The sequence below is a fragment of the Eutrigla gurnardus genome, assembly GCF_963514095.1.
Source record: "Eutrigla gurnardus genome assembly, chromosome: 16".
Lineage (NCBI taxonomy): Eukaryota > Metazoa > Chordata > Actinopteri > Perciformes > Triglidae > Eutrigla > Eutrigla gurnardus.
Window position 1 is genome coordinate 10,984,351 of NC_139927.1, and position 22,153 is coordinate 11,006,503.

Sequence of the window (22,153 nt, forward strand, 5' to 3'; positions counted from 1 at the left end):
TTAGCTAATTAACTTTATTGACTGACTGATTTTTACAGAAAAAGTCCAGAAAACTATGAAATATTTTACCCATATTTTGAAGTCAAGGCAAACTACTTAAGTCAAACCCTTTGTCATGTGAATCTTCATAACTAACAGTAAATCACAGGAAATATAATAATTCTTAAGGAATGGATATCTCACATACATTAGACATAGTGAAATATCATAAAACCACCAGCATCTAATAAGGCTAAGCATTAATGTGTTAATCGATCAATGTCCTACGTGCATTGAAATATCCATGAAATGCACATTTGATGCAGTTAGAAGAGACCATTTTAAAGATTTAACAGAATTGAGTGTTTTGAGTATCTTTTTAAACCTTTTGCCTTTGTCCCTCCACACATGAGGGTACGGTGGACTTTGAGCGTTCAAAGCCCTGTCTGTGCCTCCCAGTCCCTTGATAGAGTCCAGCTGAGGGTATAAAAGTCCCAAGCTGAGGCTGTGAAATCAGTCTCGACTGAGTACTCGCCAATACCAAGGGAGAGAGCTTCAACGAACCCATCATGGGGGACTCAAAGCTCTGCCTTTTGCTGCTCCTCAGTACATCTGCCTTGGCTTGTAAGTACTTCTTTGAAAACATTTCTTTGAGCATTGCACATGGTTTGATATAGTTTTGTAGTTTAACAATGTAAAAATACATTTTCAATTTGCCGCAGGATTGTTTATTACTGTTTTGCTGCAAATCATTTTTTTTTATATCTGAAATGCATTGACTGAAATTCATGAATCATGAGTGTGTTCTAGTCCTGCTCTATGTATACTTTCCTGAGATCACTTTTGTTGTGATATGACACAGTAAATAAAATTTAATTGATCGAGGCCATGCATACATGAGTATTGAATTTGAGCTGTGGCTCTAAGAATTTAGAAAGAAACACAACAAGATACATTTTTTTTTTCAAATTCAATAAAAGATGATAGCCAATGATGGACATCATCCAAGTATGCAGTTAGGATCTCACTGCCTGGCTGGGTGACTCGGCAGGTCATTTAGAAACTGGAAAGCATCAGGCCAGGGACTGAACCCTGGGGAATAGAAAACTCATTCTATTGTTTAAGATGGGAGATTTTTCTTGGTCAACTTTTACACACTAATCTCTAGTTTGCAGTTTGATATGATCTGATTGTTTTGAAAAATGTAATGTAGACAACTTGAGACAGGAGTGTGCCATGGACAAAACTCTGTTATAATGTGCATTAAAAATAACGTGTGAGAATTTGTCCAAATTGAAATGCTACCCACCTATGTATAAAGAAATGCTACAATGATATTACCGAGACTCTATGGATTAGTGTTTTTATAATAGTACAGTTGTAGTCAATTGTATTAGCATTACTGAAGTATGAATTATCTGACTTTTTTCTAAACAGTTGCCCAAGATGAAGATCAGCCAACCTGCCTGTGTAAGTTCATATAGTTTCATTATACTTTTTGTGTGACATCCCATCTTCACATTGCCAATGATTTTATGGGAGTAAATAGTTGGCGTTTGCATAAAAATTACTTTAACATTGATTTTCTCTTCTAGTGGCCCAAAGATACAAGACCCTACACAAGTATGAATATCGATATGAAGCTGAATCTTTGAATGCCATCAACGGAGCCTCACAACTCAAGAACGGACCAAAGGCCTCTTGCATGGTGCGAGAAAGATCTTTCACAATCAATTTTATCATCTAATTTTTCTCTTTCCATCTTAACTTGAGTGAGATTATAAAAAAACATTTACGTTTTCTTGCAGGTTGAAATTGAAGTACCTCAGACTTGTAGTTTCATCGTCCGCACCACTGGTTGTATCCTGAGTGAGGTGGTAGACATGGATGCAGAGGGAAACCCTGTGTTTGGTCCTGCACCCAGCTCTGATGCCTTTGCTGCTGAGATGGAGAAGTATGTCACTTTGTAATTTCTTTGTCAATCTGTCAATTTTCTTTAAGTTTTTTCCACTGATTATTAAGCACAATTATCGTACTTTTTCCTTTAGGTATCCTCTGAAGATTGTGGTCGAGGGTGTGTACGATGTGAAACTGTACCCCGAGGAAGGTGAGACAACAACCACCCTGAACATCAAGAGAGGTATCGTCTCTGGCCTGGCTGTGCCTCTGCTGGAAGAAGACAAGAATAAGAACATGGTACATTAATTAAGCGAGAAAATGCTTAAAAGCTACATATTTTAGTGTCACCTTGAAAGTAAATGATGCTGGTATTTACCGTTCGGTGAAAAAAAACTGTAGTACATTCTAAATATATGTTTATTTGTTTTATGCTGATCTTCTATTTCAGCCAACTGTACACGGCAAGTGCAAGACCTATTACACTGTCAACGCCAGAGAGGACATCGCAACTGACATCAGCCTCAACAGGGACCTGTCCAAATGTGACAAATTTGTCCCAATGAGAGATCACACCAGTCCCTTGGCGCTTATCTCTGGCATGGTAAGTTATCAAATTATCCATGGTAGAAACATCAACTTTTCAAAAATCTTCCAAACTTGATTAAATTAATACCCAATTCATGAAAGTTTTTTACAAAAATCACATGTACTGTCACACATCCAGGGTTAGAGAGTTTATAGTGTGGTAGAAAAATTGCATTAATTAGGTTGAGCTGTCATAGCAACTATTTGGAAAAGACAGAAAAGGAACAATCAAGAGGAACTTAAACTTTATGGGATTAAAATCCAAGTAAAACACCTGACTGCATCAATTTGATTGACAAGTGGTATTTGGGATGTGAACTGCAAAGTTCTCAATGCTTCCTCTATATACTATGCATTTAAATTATTATTTGTTTATTTTTTCAGCACTACCCTCTTGCCCAGATGGTCAGAAGCTCCCAATCCTGCAACTATAAGTTTGACAATGAGAAGAAACACATGACCTCTGGGTCCTGCACAGAGAACCACATCATTATTCCCTACTCTCACAAGTAAGTTCAACCTTGTATTAGACTCTGTAAAATCATCTTTCAAGTCACATACTGATATATGTTGTACAAAACATTGGGAGTATATTTAAAAATGTGTTCGTTCTGACAGGGGAGAATATGGAGTTACCAATGTTGGAAAGCAAGAACTGACTCTGGTTCAAGTCTCTCCTCACAATGACAGAGTCTTTGACCACAGTAAGCCCTTTATTTATTTGTATAATTTTGATTTATAGTAGATCATTCAACTATGGTCCCTAAAGGGGACATTGAGTCATTTATAACTATGTTTCTTGTGTATCACAGGTGATATTGCCAAGGGTCTTCACATGGAGGCTGTCGAGGACAAGAGTGTTGTCCAGGATAAAGATGCAGGTCTGAACCTCCTGAGAGAACTGGCAAATCTGCCCGAGGCCGAGGGTGAGAGGAGAGCCCACCTCTTCCACAAGCTTGTCACCATGGTCCGTGGAATGAAGACTGAGACCCTAACTCCTGCCATTCCTGAGGCTCTTGCCGTGTCCCGTGTCCTGACCTACCAGGTTCTGGTCCAGTGTGGAACCCCTGAGTGCAGCAGTGCCATCATGCAGATCCTCAGGACTTTTGACAGCTCCTCACTCGAGGTAGATGCCAGTGTCTTTGCTCTGGGACTCGTGTCCAATCCCTCTGCCCTCCTGATCAATGACATGCTCGAGATGGCCAAATACAAGCCCAGCAAGCCCATCATGTATGCCCTGAGCAATGTTGTCAAGAGGTGAGTGAAGTTAACCACACTTTATTCCAGAATAAATACATTTCAGAATAATATTTTATGAAATGTTTTCCCTCTTTGCATGAAATGTGAAACCCAGACATGAGTTCTAAATACTTCTTCAACAGGTTTTACAAAGCTGAGGGAAAACTGATCCCTGAGATTTACGCGGTTGCTGGGTTCATGGCTGGCCAGTTGGGTGACTGCTCTGGTGATAAGGACAACACTTTCATGACACTGAGAGTGGGTAGCCTTCAGTATAGATAAAAATGTAAATCACTTGTAACACCAATAAGCAGAATATTAACATGTCCTTTGATCCCAGGTTATTGGAAACATGGCTCCAGCTCTGGTATCTGCTGGTCCCGCACTCAGATCCATGGTGATCCAGTGTGTGAACCAACCTGATGCCTCCCCGGCTGTGCAGCAGGCTGCCATCCAGGTGTTCAGGCTGACACCCGTTCCTGAGGAGGCAAGTCAAATAAATTCAAAGGTTTGAAACATTATTGGAATGATTATTTCTAAAGTATACTCATTGTATTGATTTTTATTGGTCACAGGGGAGAGAAGTTCTCATGCAGGTGCTTTTGGATGGTGCCAGCCCAATGCAAAAGCGCATTGCTGCATATCTGGTACTTATGAAGGACCCACAGCCCACTGAACTGGCCCAGTTGGTTGATGCCTTAACCAATGAGCAGGACAAACAAGTCAAGAGCTTTGTGACCTCTCACATTACCAACATTTTGTCCTCAACTGAGACAGAGACCCAAGAGTAAGTGAAAAGCAATTTAACATTTATATTTGTATTTTTTTTTTCACTACATGTGAGTAAGTTTCCCAATGTGTTCACAATCAAATTTTTAATAGTTATATTGTTACTTCCTACAGATTGAGGCAGAAGATTCGTGATGCCCTGCAGGGTAATGAGGTTGGGCCCACCATGGACCCCACCAAGTTCTCTCGCAACTTCAAAATCGGATCTGTGGAGGGCAACATGATCTTTGAGGATACCAGCTATCTGCCCAAGGAGGTCATGCTTGAAATGACTCTGAAGGCATTCGGCTATGACATTGACATGATGGAGGTAAACATTATGAGCTGTTTTAATCCAAATTGTGCTTTGAGAAAAACATTTTCAGCCAATTTATGACAGTGATAAATGTGTCACCTTAACAGATTGGTATGGAGGGGAAAGGATTAGAGCCAACCGTTGATGCCCTGTTTGGAAAGAATGGCTTCTTCCCCGACACTGCCCTGAAGACAATGTACTTTGTCTCTGCCAACATGCCACTCAGAGTCAATGAGATCCTGCAGAACATGATCCCTGCTCTGAAGAAAGACAGAATGAAGAGACAGGTAGAAAAATCTGTTTTGTACACATGACTAAAACATAGGTCTGTAACAATGATGATTAATTTTCCGTAAGGGAAAAATATTTGAATACAGGATGCACATTTATGTTTAGGTCTCCCAGAACCTGATGAGGGAGATCGGACGCAACCTCAACAAACTTGTGAGGGAAATGAAGGCGGCGCAGTCTCCAGAAGCAATGGTTTACCTGAGACTTTTGGGAAATGAGCTGGGATATCTGAGGACCAACGAAATGGAGGAGATGGCCTACTCTGCTGCTATGATGATTGACAGCATGTTCAAGATGTTCCCAATTGATGTAAGGACATTTATTAAAGAACATTGTTAGCAATCACCCAATTGATTGCATTGGTTTAGAAATGTCTTGTCTATGATTTAAATATCCTGTATGTGTCTTTATTTGCAACAGATCATGAAGGCACTGATGACCAAGGCTGACAACACAATCTTTGCCCACTACATCTTCATGGACAATGAATTCTTCCTGCCTACTGTCACTGGTGTGCCTCTGAGGATTACAATGTCTGGTACTTTCACCCCTGGCATCAAGGGTGGACTTCAGATTGCTCGTGATATGGTAATAATCCATGAATGTGTTTAAATGCCACCAATACTTCAATATAAACAGCATCAACACAAGTCTTCATGTTTCTCCTATGTGTCCATACAGAGTGAAGTGACCTTCATGCCCTCTGCTAGCATCGCGTTTGTATCTCAGATTGGCTCCTACATTCCTGAATATGTCAACTCTGGATTAAAAATGCACACCAACATTTTCCACGAAAGTGGGCTGAAGGCCAAGATCTCCATGGAACCTGACAATGTCAAGCTGACCATCCCTGCTCCAACAAGTCCTGTAAAACTCATCAAAATGACGTAAGTCAAAGTCAGATTTTTGGAAAAAGCAACAGGCAGGATGTGCTTTGTACCTCTAATTGTAATACAACTGCAATGACAATGTTGAGCATGGCCATGTTTGTAGCTAGAGTGCAACATTATTTTTCTTTTAGTTATCATGGATCTTATATTTGATTGCAACAATTTCAACTTTTCTACATTTAGATAAAAAAGAAACAAATTTCCATTCAAAATGTTATACATTTAAAATTTAGGAACACCCTGGTGGCAGTGACTGGATCCGAGGAGAAGGCCATTCCCTCTATGTTGATGGACAAGGTTGATGTTAATGAGTGCACTCCCGTCTTTGCTGGAATGAAATACTGCACTGCTCTGTACTACACTGATGCTTTCTCTCAGGAGACAGCCCCATACTTCCCCATCACAGGAGACAGCAAGTGAGCAGGACTTTCTAAACCTCCAGCACATAATTGAAAAAAATACAAAACAAATATATCACTTATCATTTTGCCTGATAATCTGAATTATCTGTGTAGATGGGCAGTGGAATTCCACCCCACTGGTGAAGTCACCGAGTACACAGCTTCTATTGCCTACGAGCTCCTTAGGGAAGGAGAAGAGGGCCGTCAGAAGGTTGACTCAGTGAAATTTGTCCTGAGGGCTGAAGGTAATGTGCAATATTGAAGAATTGTTCAGACTCAGCTTAATTTGGAAAATCTCTGAAGTTTAGGAGATTTACGGAATATTGACATATTGGTTGGTCAACAACAGGTGCCGAGCCCACTGAAGCCAGAGCAGTCATGAAATATAACAGAAGAAAGAATGTCATCACAGCTGACATCCAGATCCCCGACTACGATGTGGAGGCTGGACTCAGGCTGGGCGTTGTTGATGGAAACACCAAGGGCAAAGGAACTCATTCCATCTCCCTCGACCTCATAAACAAGAACATCCCTCAGCTCTCTCTGGTTGGTCGTGCCAAGTAAGAAATTAACCATAAAAAACCTCATAATGTAACAATGGAAAGTTCATCAATGTTAGTCACTAACTGACATTGTCACATTATACAGTCTCAAGGCCATGAAGGAGGGTATGCTGCAAGTCCAACTTCTTGTCCCCTCAATCAATGCTGATGCCACTGTCACAGCTAACATGAAACGTGATGAAGAATTGGAGTTGGAGCTTAAGAGTGAAGTCAAGGTCATGGCTGGCACCTCTGAGCAGAAAATCGTGATGAAATATGGTAATTTTCCTTACTTCATGGATAGTTGCATGTAAACCTGGGATGCATCCAAAATGTGCCTAAATGTGACATTTTAAGAATTGTGGTCAAATGTATGGGACCAAACATGGAACAATGTCATAATTGATTTTGTTTTGAGTAATTGTATTCCCAGATTAAGTGTATCCTGGATATTAGATCAATGTTGCCTTATGTCTCATTATTCAATTAATTTCTCTTATTTGTTGCAGATGCCAACAAGTTTGAGGTTGAGTTCAAGTCTGATCTGAACACTTATGACATCACCAGTTTGCCAACTGGTGATATGGTTGACGTGTATGGCAACCAACTTCTTGACATGCAGGTGGGGCAGACTGACATGAAAGTCCGTCACATCTTCCAAAAGTTTGTTGAGGTATGAATCGTAGATTTAACATATATTCACACTTTCATTGGTAAAAATTGTGAGGATGCATGAAACAGTGTTTGCTCTTTTCTTAGGCAGCAAACACCTACATGGAAAAGTATGGTGCTGATATGCCTTACATTCAGGACTTCAGAGTACCTGATATGCCGGAGATTTCCATGCCAGAGACACTGTTCCTGAATACGTAAGTGTCAACAACTCTGAGGTGAATGTTTAAACTATTTGATTTTGTTTAACATTTAGTGATGTTTCTGTTGTCTTTATCACAGTGAGGCAAAGGCTGTTTACAACTTCAACAATGAGCGCTTCACCATTGCTATCCCTCTCCTTCTTGGTGGAAAGTCAACAGAAGACCTTAACTTCCCTACAGCTTTGACCACACCTAGTGTGTCTCTACCCCAGTTTGGACTGGAGATCGTCTCCATGGAAATTCCCATCCCAGAGCTTGTTGTCCCTGAGAGCCTTACTCTGTCTATTCCTCTTTTCGGCAAAGCTGAGGTTACAACTCTGATGAAGAGCAACCTATATGACATGGAGGCCTCAATGGCTGTCGGAAAAGATGCTGTTGACACACCAAGCTACTCAGCTAAATTTGATGTGAAAGGAACCTCTCCGATTGACATCCTCTCAATACAAATGAAAGGTATTTCATAGTAAATATTATTCATGAATTTAAGATTTTTTAAGTTGGTATCATCAACTCCCAATTAAATTCAAATAGTAAGTGTGATGTGGGCTTTACTCTTGTTTACAGTTACTTTCTCAAATACCGCTGATGTAAAATAATGTGTGTTAATTTCAGTTACAATATTACAGTGTTCACTGAAAAATATCTCTTATCAAGCTTTTAAAAATCCTCTTCTTTTGTATTTTTATGTAGGCTCTGGAATGTTGGCCACCACTGATTCCATCAAGGCCCAATTGAAAAGCTCTTTGGCTCACAAATTCCTCGAAGCCAGTATTAGTCTTGTTGAGGATGCAACCATCACAGACAAAATCAATTTGAAATCAAGCAGTAAGATTGAAGCCACAAGTCCATTCGGTCTCAATGTTGTAGTAGAGCACAATGGCATGGCTGGAATCAACACCGAGGAAATATCTGCTGATAGCAACTTTGATGGAAGCTTCACTGCTGGACCCATGTATGGCAAGACCATTTCATCTCAGTCATTCACCATCTCCCCATTCAGACCAGAAGCAAAGGTTGATTCTAGTGTTCAGTTGGACTCCACCATTGTTAAGGCCAAGAACACAATTGCAGCAACTCTTGCCAATGGTGAATTCTCAGTTGTATCTAACACCAATGTCTTTGAAGACACCTTGACCCATGTTGCTGACCTTTCCTTCAAAGACAGTAAGCTGTCACTGAAATCTGATGCAAATGCCCTTGCTTTTGGCATGAAGATCCACAACCAGGCTGAAGCCTCTGCTGGTGCTGGTGAAATTGTAATGAGAATGGAGACAAATGCAGACCACACTGAAAACCGTGTTTACTCTCTGCTTACTGCCTCTCTTGATGTCAATGGTCTGGCTGTAAACAGTGATGCCACCATGAAGCTCCTTGAGAATGAAGCTACTCACAAGGCTACTCTGAAAATGAACAAGGAAGGTTTGACCACAAGTGGAACAACCACCCTGCAGAGCCTCCTGTCCCTGGAAAACACCTTCAATGCTGGACTTGATGCTTCAAGAGCTACTCTATCCATTACCAACAAGGCTGCAATGCGTGACATCAAGGTTGATAATGACAACACTCTGACCATTACACTCTCTAGCCTTGACTTCAACTCAAAGGCTGAAGCCACCGCCAGTGAGTATGCCTCATACACTCATGATATCACCATCGACCTGAAACCCTACACTGCCTCTGCAAATGTTAACAACAACCTGAAGCTTCTGTCAGTCGACTTCATTAATGAGGCTCAGCTGCAGGCAGAGCTTTACAAGATGGACCTGACTGGAAACCTGAAAGCCATCTATGGTGAGGAAGAGATCAAGCACATTTATCAGGTAACCTATGCTGATATGATGGCTAACGCAAAGTGCAGCACCACAGGGAAACTCTTTGGAACTCACATGAGTCAGAACACTGAGCTTGAGATTGTTGGTCTTGCTGCCAGGATCACCAATGATGCCCGCTTCAACTCACAGCCAATGCGCTTTGACCACACCATCCGTAGCAGCATTGTTCCCTTCGACTTCAACCTTGATGCCATTTTCAATGCTGATGGAGACATGACCATGTATGGAAAGCATAGTGCCCAGCTCTATGGCAAGTTCCTCCTTAAAGCACAACCCCTGGCTTTTGCTACCTCACATGAATGCAGAGCATCAGTAAACCAGCAGCTAGATACTGGATTCGCTCTTGAGACTACATTTGACAACAAAGTGGACACTGTTCTGTCACTTCAAGAGCAGAAGACCAGTTTCAGAATGAAGTCTAAAATGAATGACCATGCCTTTAATCAGGACATGAGTATTTACAACACTGCTGAAAGAACTGGAATTGAGGCATCTGGTACCATCCTCACAAACATGCTCAATGCAGAATCCACAGAGAACCAGGAGTTCACCATGTCTTCCTTCCTCAAGTATGACAAGAACACAGATAGTCAAATAATTCAGTTCCCTCTGATTGAGAATCTGCCTGCTTTCTTGGAAAGCATCAAGGGGGCTGTTGTGCAGGTTGCAGAGGCACTGCAACACTACATCAACAATGAGGAGATTAGGGCAAAACTTGAGGCTCTTCCTGAGTATGTCAGTAACTTTGTTTCTCAACTAAATATAGAAGACAAGGCCATTCAACTGAAGCAGTATTTCAATGATTTTACCCAAGAATATGTCATCTCCATGGAGGATGTGGAAGCCTCTTTGAGCAACCTGAAGGTTACCGTTGAGAAACTGCTGGACGATCTCACTCTTTACATCCAACACTTTACTGGTATGGTGAAAGAGATTATTGTGAGCGGCACCCTTCCTGAAACTCTCATTCAGAAGATCCAAGAACAGATGAATGCCATTAATGAGGAGTATGACATCCAAGCAATGGTTGTGTATGTAATTGACACCATGAGGGAGATGATCCAGCAGATCAACTTGGAAAAACTCAAGGGCAGCAGCATTGCATTCCTGCATGATATCGATACCCAGTACGAAATCAAGGCCAAACTACAGACAGTCATGACTGATGTGAAACAAATAATCGAGACCTTTGACATACAGAAATTTGTTTCCGAGCTGAAGAACTTGATTTCATCCATCAACTTTAAATCTTATATTGACAAACTAATAAGTCAGATTCCCACACAGATTTTCAGCGATATAACAGATTACATTAAGCAAATGATTCAGGACCTGGACGTCGTGGGTAAAATCAACACATTCTATGCCAAGATGAGAGAGTTGATCGTAAAGTTTGAGGCTGACAAAAAGTTCCAGGCTGTCTTGGAAAAGGCTGTTGAGCTCATCAAACAGTTCAGAATTGAGGAAACCGTCAGGGCTGTAGCCAACATGGTGAAGGACGCAGACATCCCTACTAAATTCATGCAAGTCTTCCAGGATGCTATCAACTACTTGAAAACAACTGAGGTTAGGGACATCATTCAACAACTGAATATGTACATTGAAAGCATTGTGCAAAAGCTGAGGTCATTGGAATATAATGACTTTGTGGATTCTGCCAATCAAATTATTTCTGGCTACACAGTTTACGTGAATGAGCTGATAAGAGCTTTGGAAATCCCCCAGAAACTTGAGGCAACAAGAGATATGGTCAACCTTTTCTTATCTTCTGTCAGAGGCTTAATGGAAAACATGAGAGAAATCAAAGTTGCAGAAATGATTAAATCTGTAAAGGATATCATTGACCAAGTTGTCCTGGACAGCGTAAGGAGATTTGCTGAATTTATAAAACAGGGAATTTCAAATCTTGATGTCAACACTGAGATTACCTCCTATCTGGACTTTGTGAGGAAATACTACACTCGAGTCATCACTGTGGTGACTGACATCTTCACCTATACAGTTGAGATAATTAAGGACGTGGTACCTGAGCAAAAAATCCTCAGCGAGATTCAGCAGATAATTGAAGGGCTCACGACTGAACTTAAGAAAGCTGAGTTGAATACGCCATCCTTTACCATTCCTTTCACTGATCTTGTTGTACCTTCTATGAAGTTCAGCATGGATGTGTTTGAACAGTTAGAAATTCCAACCCAGCTGGACATCCCTGAGTTCACCATCTTTGGCATCTATACTGTGAATCCCACCATCATTTCATTTGATGACATCAAGCAGCGACTCATTGAACTTATTGATTTCATTGTAAACTTTGAAATCAAAATGGTTGATGTGGATGCTTTCTTTGGAGATCTGTCAATGAACTATCTTCCACCCATGCCAGAGATGACCTTCCCAGAAATCACTCTTCCTGAGATCACATTCCCTACCATTCCACAAGTCCCTGTAGAAAAGCTTGTCAGGTCTCTCCAGGTTCCTGAGATCACGCTGCCATCCATTCCAAATCAGATGATGGTCCCATGCTTTGGTAAACTCTATGGTGAGATCAAATTCCAAACTCCCATTTACACCGTCAAGACTGCTGCTGAGTTCCAGAACTCCACTGAGAGTGAAATGACACCTCAATTCACTGGATTCCTTACTTCCCAGGGCACATCTCCAAGTTTTGAAATTCTTAATTTCAAGCTCGACTCCACTGCTCGTATTGCAATCCCAAAAATGAGTCGTGTTGTTCTTGCAGAGACTCTTAAGTTCAACCATCTTGCCCTTGGAGTTGAACATCAGGCATCTTTAACTCTCTATGGTCAATCAGCCCAGTCTCAAGGCAAAACTACAATTAAGGTAATGACTACACCTTACACTGCTGACTTCATGAACACAGCCTTTTTCGCTATGGAAGAGGGAATGTCTGCTTCTCTCGATACAACTTACAATCACATAATGGACCTACCAATTGTCAACTTCAGAAGTGAGGCCACTGTAACTCAGAAAGCAATTGCTCGCCAAGTTGGCTACACCCTCACTCTAACAGTTGACAATTCAGGCACTGGCAAATGCAATGCTGAGGATGGCACTCACAAGAGCAACTTGCAATTCTCACTCACTCCCAGCACCGCCACACTAACCTTCTCTGGTGACACAGACTCTACCATCTTAAAGATGAAACAGCAAATTACTGCTGAATCCAGCACCCTTTCCTACATCAAGTTTAATATCCGCAATGAAGCAGAGGCACCAGTAATTAAGAACAGTCTAATTGTAGCATCTGGAAATGTTAACCTTTATGATATGAAGGCTGAACTGAAAGCAAACCATGACACAGAACTGTATGGTAGTGTCAGTGGAGTCCTGTCCAACGGAATCAACATTGCAGTACGTCCTGTGGAGTTTGTCTTTGAATTCCAAAACAAAGGAAATGCCAAGGTCACCCTCTTTGAAAGTGTGATTGCTAAGATAGATCTGCAGAATGATTACTCTGCCACCTTCAAACCTAACAGCCAACAGATGAACACAGTAACTCTGGCTCGTCTCAATCAGTACAAAATGTCCTACAACTTCACTGTTAACAATAATGAAAATGAGGCTGGCATCTTTGTTGCCATGGAAAGCGAGGCCAATCTTGACTTCCTGACATCCCCCATTAGCATTCCTGAGATTGACCTGCCTTTTGTTGACTTCAATACTCCAGCTATTAGTGATCTGAACTTGTATGAGCAGACTGGATTGAAGAACATTTTGACTACCACTGAGCAGTCTGTGGATGTGGATGCCAAGATTGTTTACCAGAAAAGCCAGGCTGCCCCAATTGTTGATATGATGGGTCTGATCCGGATTCCATCTGTCGGTAACCTGATCACAGAGTTGTCTGTCAAGTCCGCCATCATTAATTTGAATGTCAATGCTGGACTCTCTGCTGAGGATGATATTGTGTTCCGTCTGGGAGCTACCACAGCCTCTGTCTTCGAGGCTCTAAAAGCTAAACTTGATGGCACCACCAGTCTGACCACCAAGAGAGGAATCAAGTTGGCCAATTCCCTGTCACTTGAAAATCGTCACATTGAAGGCACACATGACAGCACCATCAGCATGAGCACTGACACTTTTGAAACTGCCGTCACTGTGGCTACTGTTGCAAAGATTGCCCTGCCTATACTCAACCTGGAGGCAAACCAAAATTTGGTTGCAGACACCAAAACCAAAGCAAATGCTGTCTCCACCTTGAGGATGAAGGGTGATTTTAACCTGCCTGTGATCAAAGCTGTTGGAAAGGCCGAGGCAGACCACACTCTGAAGCTGGAGGGAAGCTTTGAGTATGTTTCCATGGAGTCATCTACTAAGGCCAACATGGATTGCACAATGCTTGAAGACTATCTACTTTTGGGAGTCCTGGATAATGACATGAATCTGTATCTAAATAATGATGGCCTGCGCTCCACCTTCAAGGTTATTGCTGATTCCAAGCTTAACCAAGGCACCAACAAAGTCATTGCCATGGATGCAAATGAAAACCTTGCTGTTGAAGCCTCCCTGAGCCGTGTGTATGCAGTGCAGAAGTATATTGGCAACAATGAGGCAAATTTGTTTGATTTCAACACCAACGGAAAGCATGTTGTCCAGGCTACCATTGATCTTGCTCCAACTTCTTTGTCTGCTGATATTGAGATTGATATCTCTCAGCCAACCAGCCTGGGTGACTTCAATATCTTTGAAAAAACTGTTGCTGAGGTGACAGCCACGAAGCAGAAGATCTCTACCAATGGCAAGTTTGTCAGCCCACTGTACACCACAACTCTGGCAGCAGAAGTAGAGGGTGATGCTCCCGTCATCAAAGTCACCTTGAAGTCCTCTGCAACCTCTGTCATCGTGCTTTTTGAATATGACATGGATGGTGAGTTCATTAACATAACTTAACATGTTTATCTGTTTTATTTTGAAAGCATTGCTGAGCATTAATTCTTACAAACTCTTTCCTTATATAGCTTCTACTACTGTCAACTTTGAGAATGAAGCTCTGAACATGGTCAGCAAAGTTGCCCTGACACACGCTGACATGACCATGGATGTCAATCATGTCATTACCCAAGCCTTAAGGTAACATTCTGCATTTGTTTTGCTATATTTGTTGAATAATTACTTCAGATATTGAAGGTTTAATGTAACAAGCTCCTTTTTTACATTCTTTAGGAAAAAGCGCCAGGTTGACGATAGGTAAATATTTAGCCTCAAGTTTTATTTTCCATTTACAGATTACTCCTTATTAAATATGAGGTTGAAATTAATCATGGCTTTTTATTTGAAATATTTTCTTTTTCTTCCAGTTACTCCAGCCAAACCCTGAATGTGGATATCACCAGCCCTACTTTCACTGATGCAAACCTTCGTTATGCTGCTCGCAGAGATGGCATCACTGCCTCAGTATCTACTCCGTCCACTGGCTTCCTGGGCCTTCAGTTCAATGGCAGAGTTCCATCTCAGATGATCGCAAGAGTCTATGGTCGTTATCCTGTGAGTATCACTAACATTATTACGATATGAGGGAAACCTAAATACCAAAATGAAAATATAACTAAAATGATATTTTATTTCTTCCATTTAACAGTCTGCCCCAGAGGTTGATGTTGACATCATGGTCATCAGATCATCCTCGAAGGATGCTGATAAGATGAACCTACAGATTGCCTACAACATGGATGCACCCAAAGCAATGCTTTATCAACTCAAGATGAGACTCCCTTCCATCATCTCTACATTCACAATGTTTGCAGAGAAGTACCAGATCTCAAGCAAGATGGAAGATGTGAAGAACACTGTTGTTAACCGCATCAGTGAGGCCTATAACGCTGCAATCAACTATGACACTCAAATGAGCCAGCTGTCAATCTTCTTCAGGAACATCATTGTCCAGTACCAGAAGACTGTCCAGGTATTTCTGGATGCTGTCGTCAAGGTCTTGAGGGAAACCCAGTTCAAACTGCCTGGGTCTGATGAAATGACCACTCTCCCTATGGCCCTGAAGAAGCTGACCAGCAGCATTGCTGCTATGCTAGACACAACCCTCCAGACTATCTATGCCAACGTGGAGGTCTACTATATCTCCTTTGTTGACCAGTTCAGCAGTGTGAAATTACGCATGCCAGTTGGTGATGCAATCACTGGAGGCCAGATCTTGGATCAGGTCAAAGCAGCTCTCAAGAACATCTTTGATGAAATGGTGGACTTTGTGAAAAATATGGAGAGTCTTGACACAATGCTCGTGAAGACGGGTGAGACCCTGAAGGCTATTGTTGAGAAATCTCAAGAGTTTGTTGACTCAGTCAGGTCCGACTATTTAGATGCACTGTTCATCAACATTAATGTTGTCTACCTTAACCTCGTCACAGTCTTAAAGAATGTTGTTGACCAGATCTCTGCCCTTAATATGGCACAGCTCAACGATTCATTTGAGTACATTATGGACATGGTCATTTATGTCGTAGACCAGTTCAATAACACTGTTAATGGTGTCCTGCAGCAAGCTTCAGAGGAGGCGCAAGTCTACATGAAAGTTAGCGAAGGAAGGCTTGAGATTGACCTTCCATTTCCCTTCCAGCAGTGAGGATCCTCAGTCTGAGGCCTAAGTCCATCTGAAACACTTAGCATCTGTTCAAAACGCTTGGAAGGAGTATGGACAATTTGCTCTTTAACCATATTTATAACAATGACTTCAACAGAAATGTATGTTGCATCATTATCATTTAGATGGTTTATTGTGTACAAACATTGATAATGTAACATTTTACTGAAACTCACCTTACTGCAAAGATTGAAAAACATCAATAAAATAAATTAATGCTATCTGTAAATGTCTGATTTCCTGCTTTGCAATGAATGTCCCTGACTTTATTTAGCATCATAATCCAAGAATTGACTGGTAGTCTGGAGATGACGAAAAATTAGCTGGTTGAATTAGATAGTGAAGTCACTAATTATTGGTGATGATAATGGAAATGGAAATCCTTGTAGACTGTATGTTATTGTTGCTAATTTCAACAAAATGTGTACTATTACTAAATATGCAGTAGGTCAGCCCTAGTTTCTATATAAGCAACCCAACTACAAAGTTCTATGATACAATATGACTAACATAATTATATAAACAGCCTGATAGGTTGCCAGTCAAAGAACAAACAGACGTTAAGAAAACACTCATTCTCAGCAATATTTAGGGCACTAACACATCAATACAACCTCAAAGAACTAGAATTAAGTGGTGACATAGCTGTGGAAATTAATCGCAAAGTCACTTTTATGCTATCTATATTTTTTCTCAGCTAGTTATATTCTCTTCTCACCTGTGACCCTGCATGATCAGCCTTGCTGGCCCCTGGTCCACTTTCTCCTTCCTGACGCTGCTCTTTCTATTATATAAAGATTAAAAAAATATGTGCAAAACAATAGTGAGCACAAGTTCTGTGCAGAAATTAAGGAGGAGTGGGTATATTTCTAGGTGGTAGAGTAGCCAAAAATTGTAGTCAAGTAAGAGTGTTGTTACTTTAGAATAATATTGCTCAAGTAAAAGTAAAACGTATTTTGCAGTAAAACAACTCTCAAGAGTACAATGTATCCAAAAAGTTACTCAAGTAAATGTAAAGGAGTAAATGTAACTAGTTACTACCACCGCACCTAGCAAGCGATTCAACATAACTAACAGTTAACAATTGTTAACTATCTTAACTTGATAGGCCTATATTGACATGTATTACATCATTGAGCTAAACATTAACTACATGCAACAGAAATACTCAACTTACATGGTTTGTTTGGAAAAACAGTAAGGTTTTTTGCCTCTTGGCTGCTGGTTTGCTGAACATGGTGAACAAGATCTGAATCAATGTCTGTGTGATTGAAATCACAACACGACAGCGGTGTTTGCCGCCTGCCTTTGCCTGCTCATGGTGCGTTCGAAGGCGGCTCGGAAAAACGCGTTTCCACGTGTAAAAATGAATTGAAGGGTTGTAATGGCTGTAAAAAGTGCGGGGGACAGAGGGCACAGATACGGGAAGCCCGCGTCCACTACGCCCATGGTTCTGAACCTATATCAGAAGAACTAATGGTATCACTTTCTATGATGGCCTGCATGGAATTCCATTTTAGTCAACAAATAAGTATGCCTATGAAATAAATCCTGAAATATATTTCTATCTCTTATATTCAAATGAATGGGGCGTGGCTCTTCGCCCAATCTCAATGTCCACATTCACAGACTCACAGACTTTGATGTGCATTCCTATTAAGTCCTTGAGGGCTTAAGGCTGTCCCACTGTCAAATTCATGCATGAGGGCTTAATCACAAGGTAGCTACGATTAATCACCATTCATAAATATATGCAAAAAATTCCCATTTTGTTGTGGGAACAGAAAGATAAATGACAGCAAGCATAAATGCACCAGAATTTGAAGCCACGACAAATAGGGATGCACCAATACCACTTTTTTTCAAACCGAGTACAAACACTTAAATTTCAGTAATTGTCGATACCAAATGCTGTTATGAGTACTTAACAATACCATTACAGTTCTAACAATAACTATTCAACTTTGTGGCTGAGGCTGCGTGTTTATTGTTTGTTCCATCTTTGTTTTTTAACTTTAGAGCCAACAGCGTTAATGCATTAAAAAAAACATGCCTGAAACTATTTCTACTTTAATTTTTATTCAATATATTTAGTGACTTAATAGGTTAATTGTAAAATTTGGGTTCCTTCTGTGGAGTTTTCATGTTCTCCCCGTGTGAGCTTGAGCCGGATTGTCCGGCTTCATCCCACAGTCCAAAGACATGCAGGATGGGGATAGGTTAATTGATTACTCTAAATTACCCGTATGTGTGAATGTGAGTGTGAATAGTTGTCTGTCTCTACATGTCAGTCCTGTCCAGGATGTACCGCGCCTTCGCCCAATGTCAGCTGGGATCGGCTCCAGCATCCCCACAACCCTGAATACAGGATAAGCTGTAGACGATGGATGGATATCCACTTTTACACGGAAAAATAACATTTATTTTTACAATCAACACTTTTCAATCAACAAATTCTTTACACTTTTTTTTTAAATGAACCAAAACACTGACAATGAGGAAGATCTGGTTTACAGATGATAAGATTAAATATTAAATAAAATCAAACAGTATTACTAAGCTAGTTTTTAAAGATATTTAATCAACCCTGATCCTACATCAGGATAATAACCAATGTGACAAATGGAAGCAATAATTACTATGTTGACTTATCATTCAAAATATGGGCAAGTTTTATGTTATCACGTTACCACAGCTCCAGTATGGGAAGTGGTAATGTTGGGTTTAATCCAAATGAGAGAAGTGTTTGTGTAATGTATATACTGTATATATATATATATATATATATATATATATATATATATACACACACACACACACACACACACACACACACACACACACACATACACATACACAAACATACACACACGCCAGTGGCTAGAAAAGGCTGGTCTGAAGTATAACAGAGGCACTAATCATTGCAGGCGTCAATAGATCCCTGGTGTCTACCACACCAGATAGGACCCCAGGTGCAGGCTGTGCAAAGATGCCCCTGAGACAGTCCAGCACCTAACAGTGGAGTGTAAGATGCGTACGGCGTACATGGAGCGCCATAACCAAATGCTGAGTATTATGAGCTGAGGTCAAAATGGGGTGTAACCCCTAAACTGGGACAGTAGCTCAAGCAGATTCCAGGATCTACATCTGATATCTCTGTCCAGAAGAGCACAGTCTAGGACTGCAAAGCTAAGACACTGAAGAACCCTCAGGCTCCCAGGTCTCTGGTAGAGGACCTGCGCTTTTATATATATATATATATATATATATATATATATATATATATATACATATAAAAAAATCTCATTCTCACACCTGGTGGGGTGGTATCTGTGTCATCCTCAACCTCGGGTCCTCTACCAGAGGCCTGGGAGTTTGAGGGTTCTGCGCAGTATCTTGGCTGTTCCTAGGACTGCACTCTTCTGGACTGAGACAACGCTAGCCTTGACCTTCCACATCTGTTCCAGCTGCTCTTTCAACCCTTGGTACTTCTCAATTTACTTGTGTTCCTTCTTCCTGAGGTTGGCGTCAGCTGGGATCGCCACATCTATCACCACCACTGTCTTCTGCTCTTTGTCCACTATGTCCGGTTGGTTAGCCAGGAGCTGTTTGTCAGTCTGGAAGCTGAAGTCCCACAGAACCTTGGCCCTGTTGTTCTCAGTCACATTCTGTGGTATGGCCCATTGGGATTTGGGTACTTCTATTCCATACTGGTTGCAGATGTTCCTGTGTACTATCCCAGCCACTTGGTTGTGCCTCTCCATGTACGCTGATCCAGCTAGCATCTTACACCCTGCTACTATGTGCTGGACTGTCTCAGGGGCTTCTTTGCACAGTCTGCATCTTGGGTCTGATCTGCTCTGGTAGATCCTGGCCTCTATGGCTCTCGTGCTTATGGCCTGTTCTTGTGCTGCCATGATTAGTGCCTCTGTGCTGTCTGTCAGTCCTGCATTTTCCAGCCACTGGTAGGATTTCTTGATATCAGCCACTTCCTCTATCTGACGGTGATACATGCCATGTAGGGGCTTGTCCCTCCAGGTTGTCTGCTCCTCCTCCACCGCACTCTCATCAGGGTTCTGCTGCCTGAGACATTCACTTAGCAGTTCATCCGTCGGGGCCATTTTTTCGATGTAATCTCGAATTTTCGATGTTTCATCCTGGACCGTGGCATTGACGCTCACTAGCCCTCGGCCTCCCTCTTTCCGCTTAGTGTATAGCCTCAGGGTGCTGGACTTGGGGTGGAACCCTCCGTGCATGGTGAGGAGCTTTCTAGTCCTGATATCTGTGGCTTCTATCTCCTCCTTTGGCCAGCGTATGATACCAGCGGGGTATCTGATGACTGGTAGTGCGTACATGTTGATGGCTCGGACCTTGTTCTTACCATTCAGCTGACTTTTCAGGGCCTGCCTTACTCTCTGGAGGTATTTGGCTGAGGTTGATTTCCTTGCGGCCTCTTCATGGTTTCCATTAGCCTGTGGGATGCCAAGGTACTTGTAGCTGTCTTGGATATCACCTATGTTGCCCTCTGGTAGGTCGATCCCCTCAGTCCTGATCATCTTGCCTCTCTTTGAGACCATCCGACCACAATCGAATGACATCCCTATGTCATCACTGTAGATCCTGGTGGTGTGGATCAGTGAGTCTATTTCTCGCTCGCTCCTGGCGTACAGCTTGATGTCATCCATGTAGAGCAGGTGGCTGATTGTTGCCCCACTACGGAATCGGTACCTGTAGCCACTCTTCGTGATGATCTGACTGAGGGGGTTCAGGCCTATGCAGAACAGCAGTGGTGATAGTGCATCTCCCTGGTATATGCCGCACTTGATGTTGACTTGGGCAATCGGCTTTGAATTGGCATCTAGGGTTGTCTTCCACATTTTCATCGAGTTCTGGATGAAGGCCCTTAGGTTCCTGTTGATCTTATACAGTTCCGGACATTCCAGTATCCAGGTGTGCGGCATTGAGTCGTAGGCTTTCTTGTAGTCAATCCAGGCAGTGCACAGGTTGGTTTGTCTCTTCTTACAGTGTCGGGCGACTGTTCTATCAACCAGTAGCTGGTGCTTGGCTCCTCTGGTGTTACTGCCAATTCCTTTCTGTGCCTTGCTCATGTATTGAGCCATATGCTTACTCATCTTTGCTGCAATGATGCCTGACAGGGCCTTCCATGTTGTGCAGAGACAGGTAATTGGCCGGTAGTTGGATGGGACGGCACCCTTCTGGGGGTCTTTCAGGATTAGGACTGTCCTGCCCTGGGTTAGCCACTCTGGGTGGGTCCCATCCCTCAGCAGCTGGTTCATCTGTGCTGCTAGGCGTTCATGGAGTGCAGTCAGCTTCTTCAGCCAGTACGTATGGATCATATCAGGGCCTGGTGCTGTCCAGCTCTTCATCTTTGACACTCTTTCTTGGATGTCTGCCATTGAGATGGTTACTGGTTCTTGTTCTGGGAGGTTGCTGTGGTCAGCTCTTAGGTCCACTAACCATTGGGCATTGGTGTTGTGTGATGCCTCTTTTTCCCATATGTCTTTCCAGTATTTTTCAACCTCAGTTCTTGGCGGGTCTGACTGGTTGTTGTTTCCCTGCCACTGAGAGTACACCTTGGCTGGTTCAGTGGAGAACAGCTTGTTTATTCTCCTGGCTTCTCCCTCCTTGGTGTATCTCTTCAACCGGGTGGCCAGAGCTGTAAGTCGTTGTTTGGCAGTTTCGAGTGCCTCTGGTATGGAGAGTGAGTTGTACTTCCTGGGTGCCCCTTTATTCACCATGTTCCCTTTCTGCAGTTCAGCCAGCTGGCTAACTTCTCTCCGTGTTGCCTTTATCTTGGCCTCTAACCGTCTCTTCCATGGTGGGCACTGTTTGTTATGTCCCAAGCCCACCTTGTACCCAAGCATCTCCATGGTTACTGTTGCTGTACTATGTATCAGCTTGTTGG

At 42.0% G+C, this 22,153-nt stretch overlaps 1 protein-coding gene across 2 annotated transcripts; it reads left to right on the forward strand.

Annotated features, from left to right (window-relative positions):
* The first annotated feature begins 533 nt into the window (after positions 1–533).
* Positions 534–16,426, forward strand: apobb.1 (apolipoprotein Bb, tandem duplicate 1). Of its 2 annotated transcripts, XM_084030129.1 has the most exons (29): positions 534–603; positions 1,417–1,449; positions 1,575–1,687; positions 1,788–1,933; positions 2,028–2,175; positions 2,327–2,479; positions 2,848–2,972; positions 3,082–3,167; positions 3,276–3,720; positions 3,846–3,960; positions 4,043–4,189; positions 4,278–4,489; positions 4,606–4,801; positions 4,894–5,073; positions 5,183–5,386; positions 5,498–5,665; positions 5,759–5,964; positions 6,201–6,383; positions 6,483–6,613; positions 6,718–6,928; positions 7,017–7,189; positions 7,420–7,583; positions 7,670–7,779; positions 7,865–8,238; positions 8,476–14,502; positions 14,594–14,705; positions 14,799–14,822; positions 14,933–15,119; positions 15,214–16,426. In XM_084030129.1, exons 1-29 carry the CDS (start codon positions 549–551, stop codon positions 16,207–16,209), a joined length of 11,424 nt encoding a protein of 3,807 aa, XP_083886255.1. In that variant the 5' UTR covers positions 534–548; the 3' UTR covers positions 16,210–16,426. The 2 variants fall into 2 exon arrangements, with proteins under 2 accessions (XP_083886255.1, XP_083886254.1); XM_084030128.1 differs by lacking the exons at positions 534–603; positions 1,417–1,449; positions 1,575–1,687; ... (7 more) ...; positions 4,043–4,189; positions 14,799–14,822 and having other exon boundaries at positions 4,282–4,489; positions 15,214–16,425.
* Positions 16,427–22,153: the final 5,727 nt, after the last annotated feature.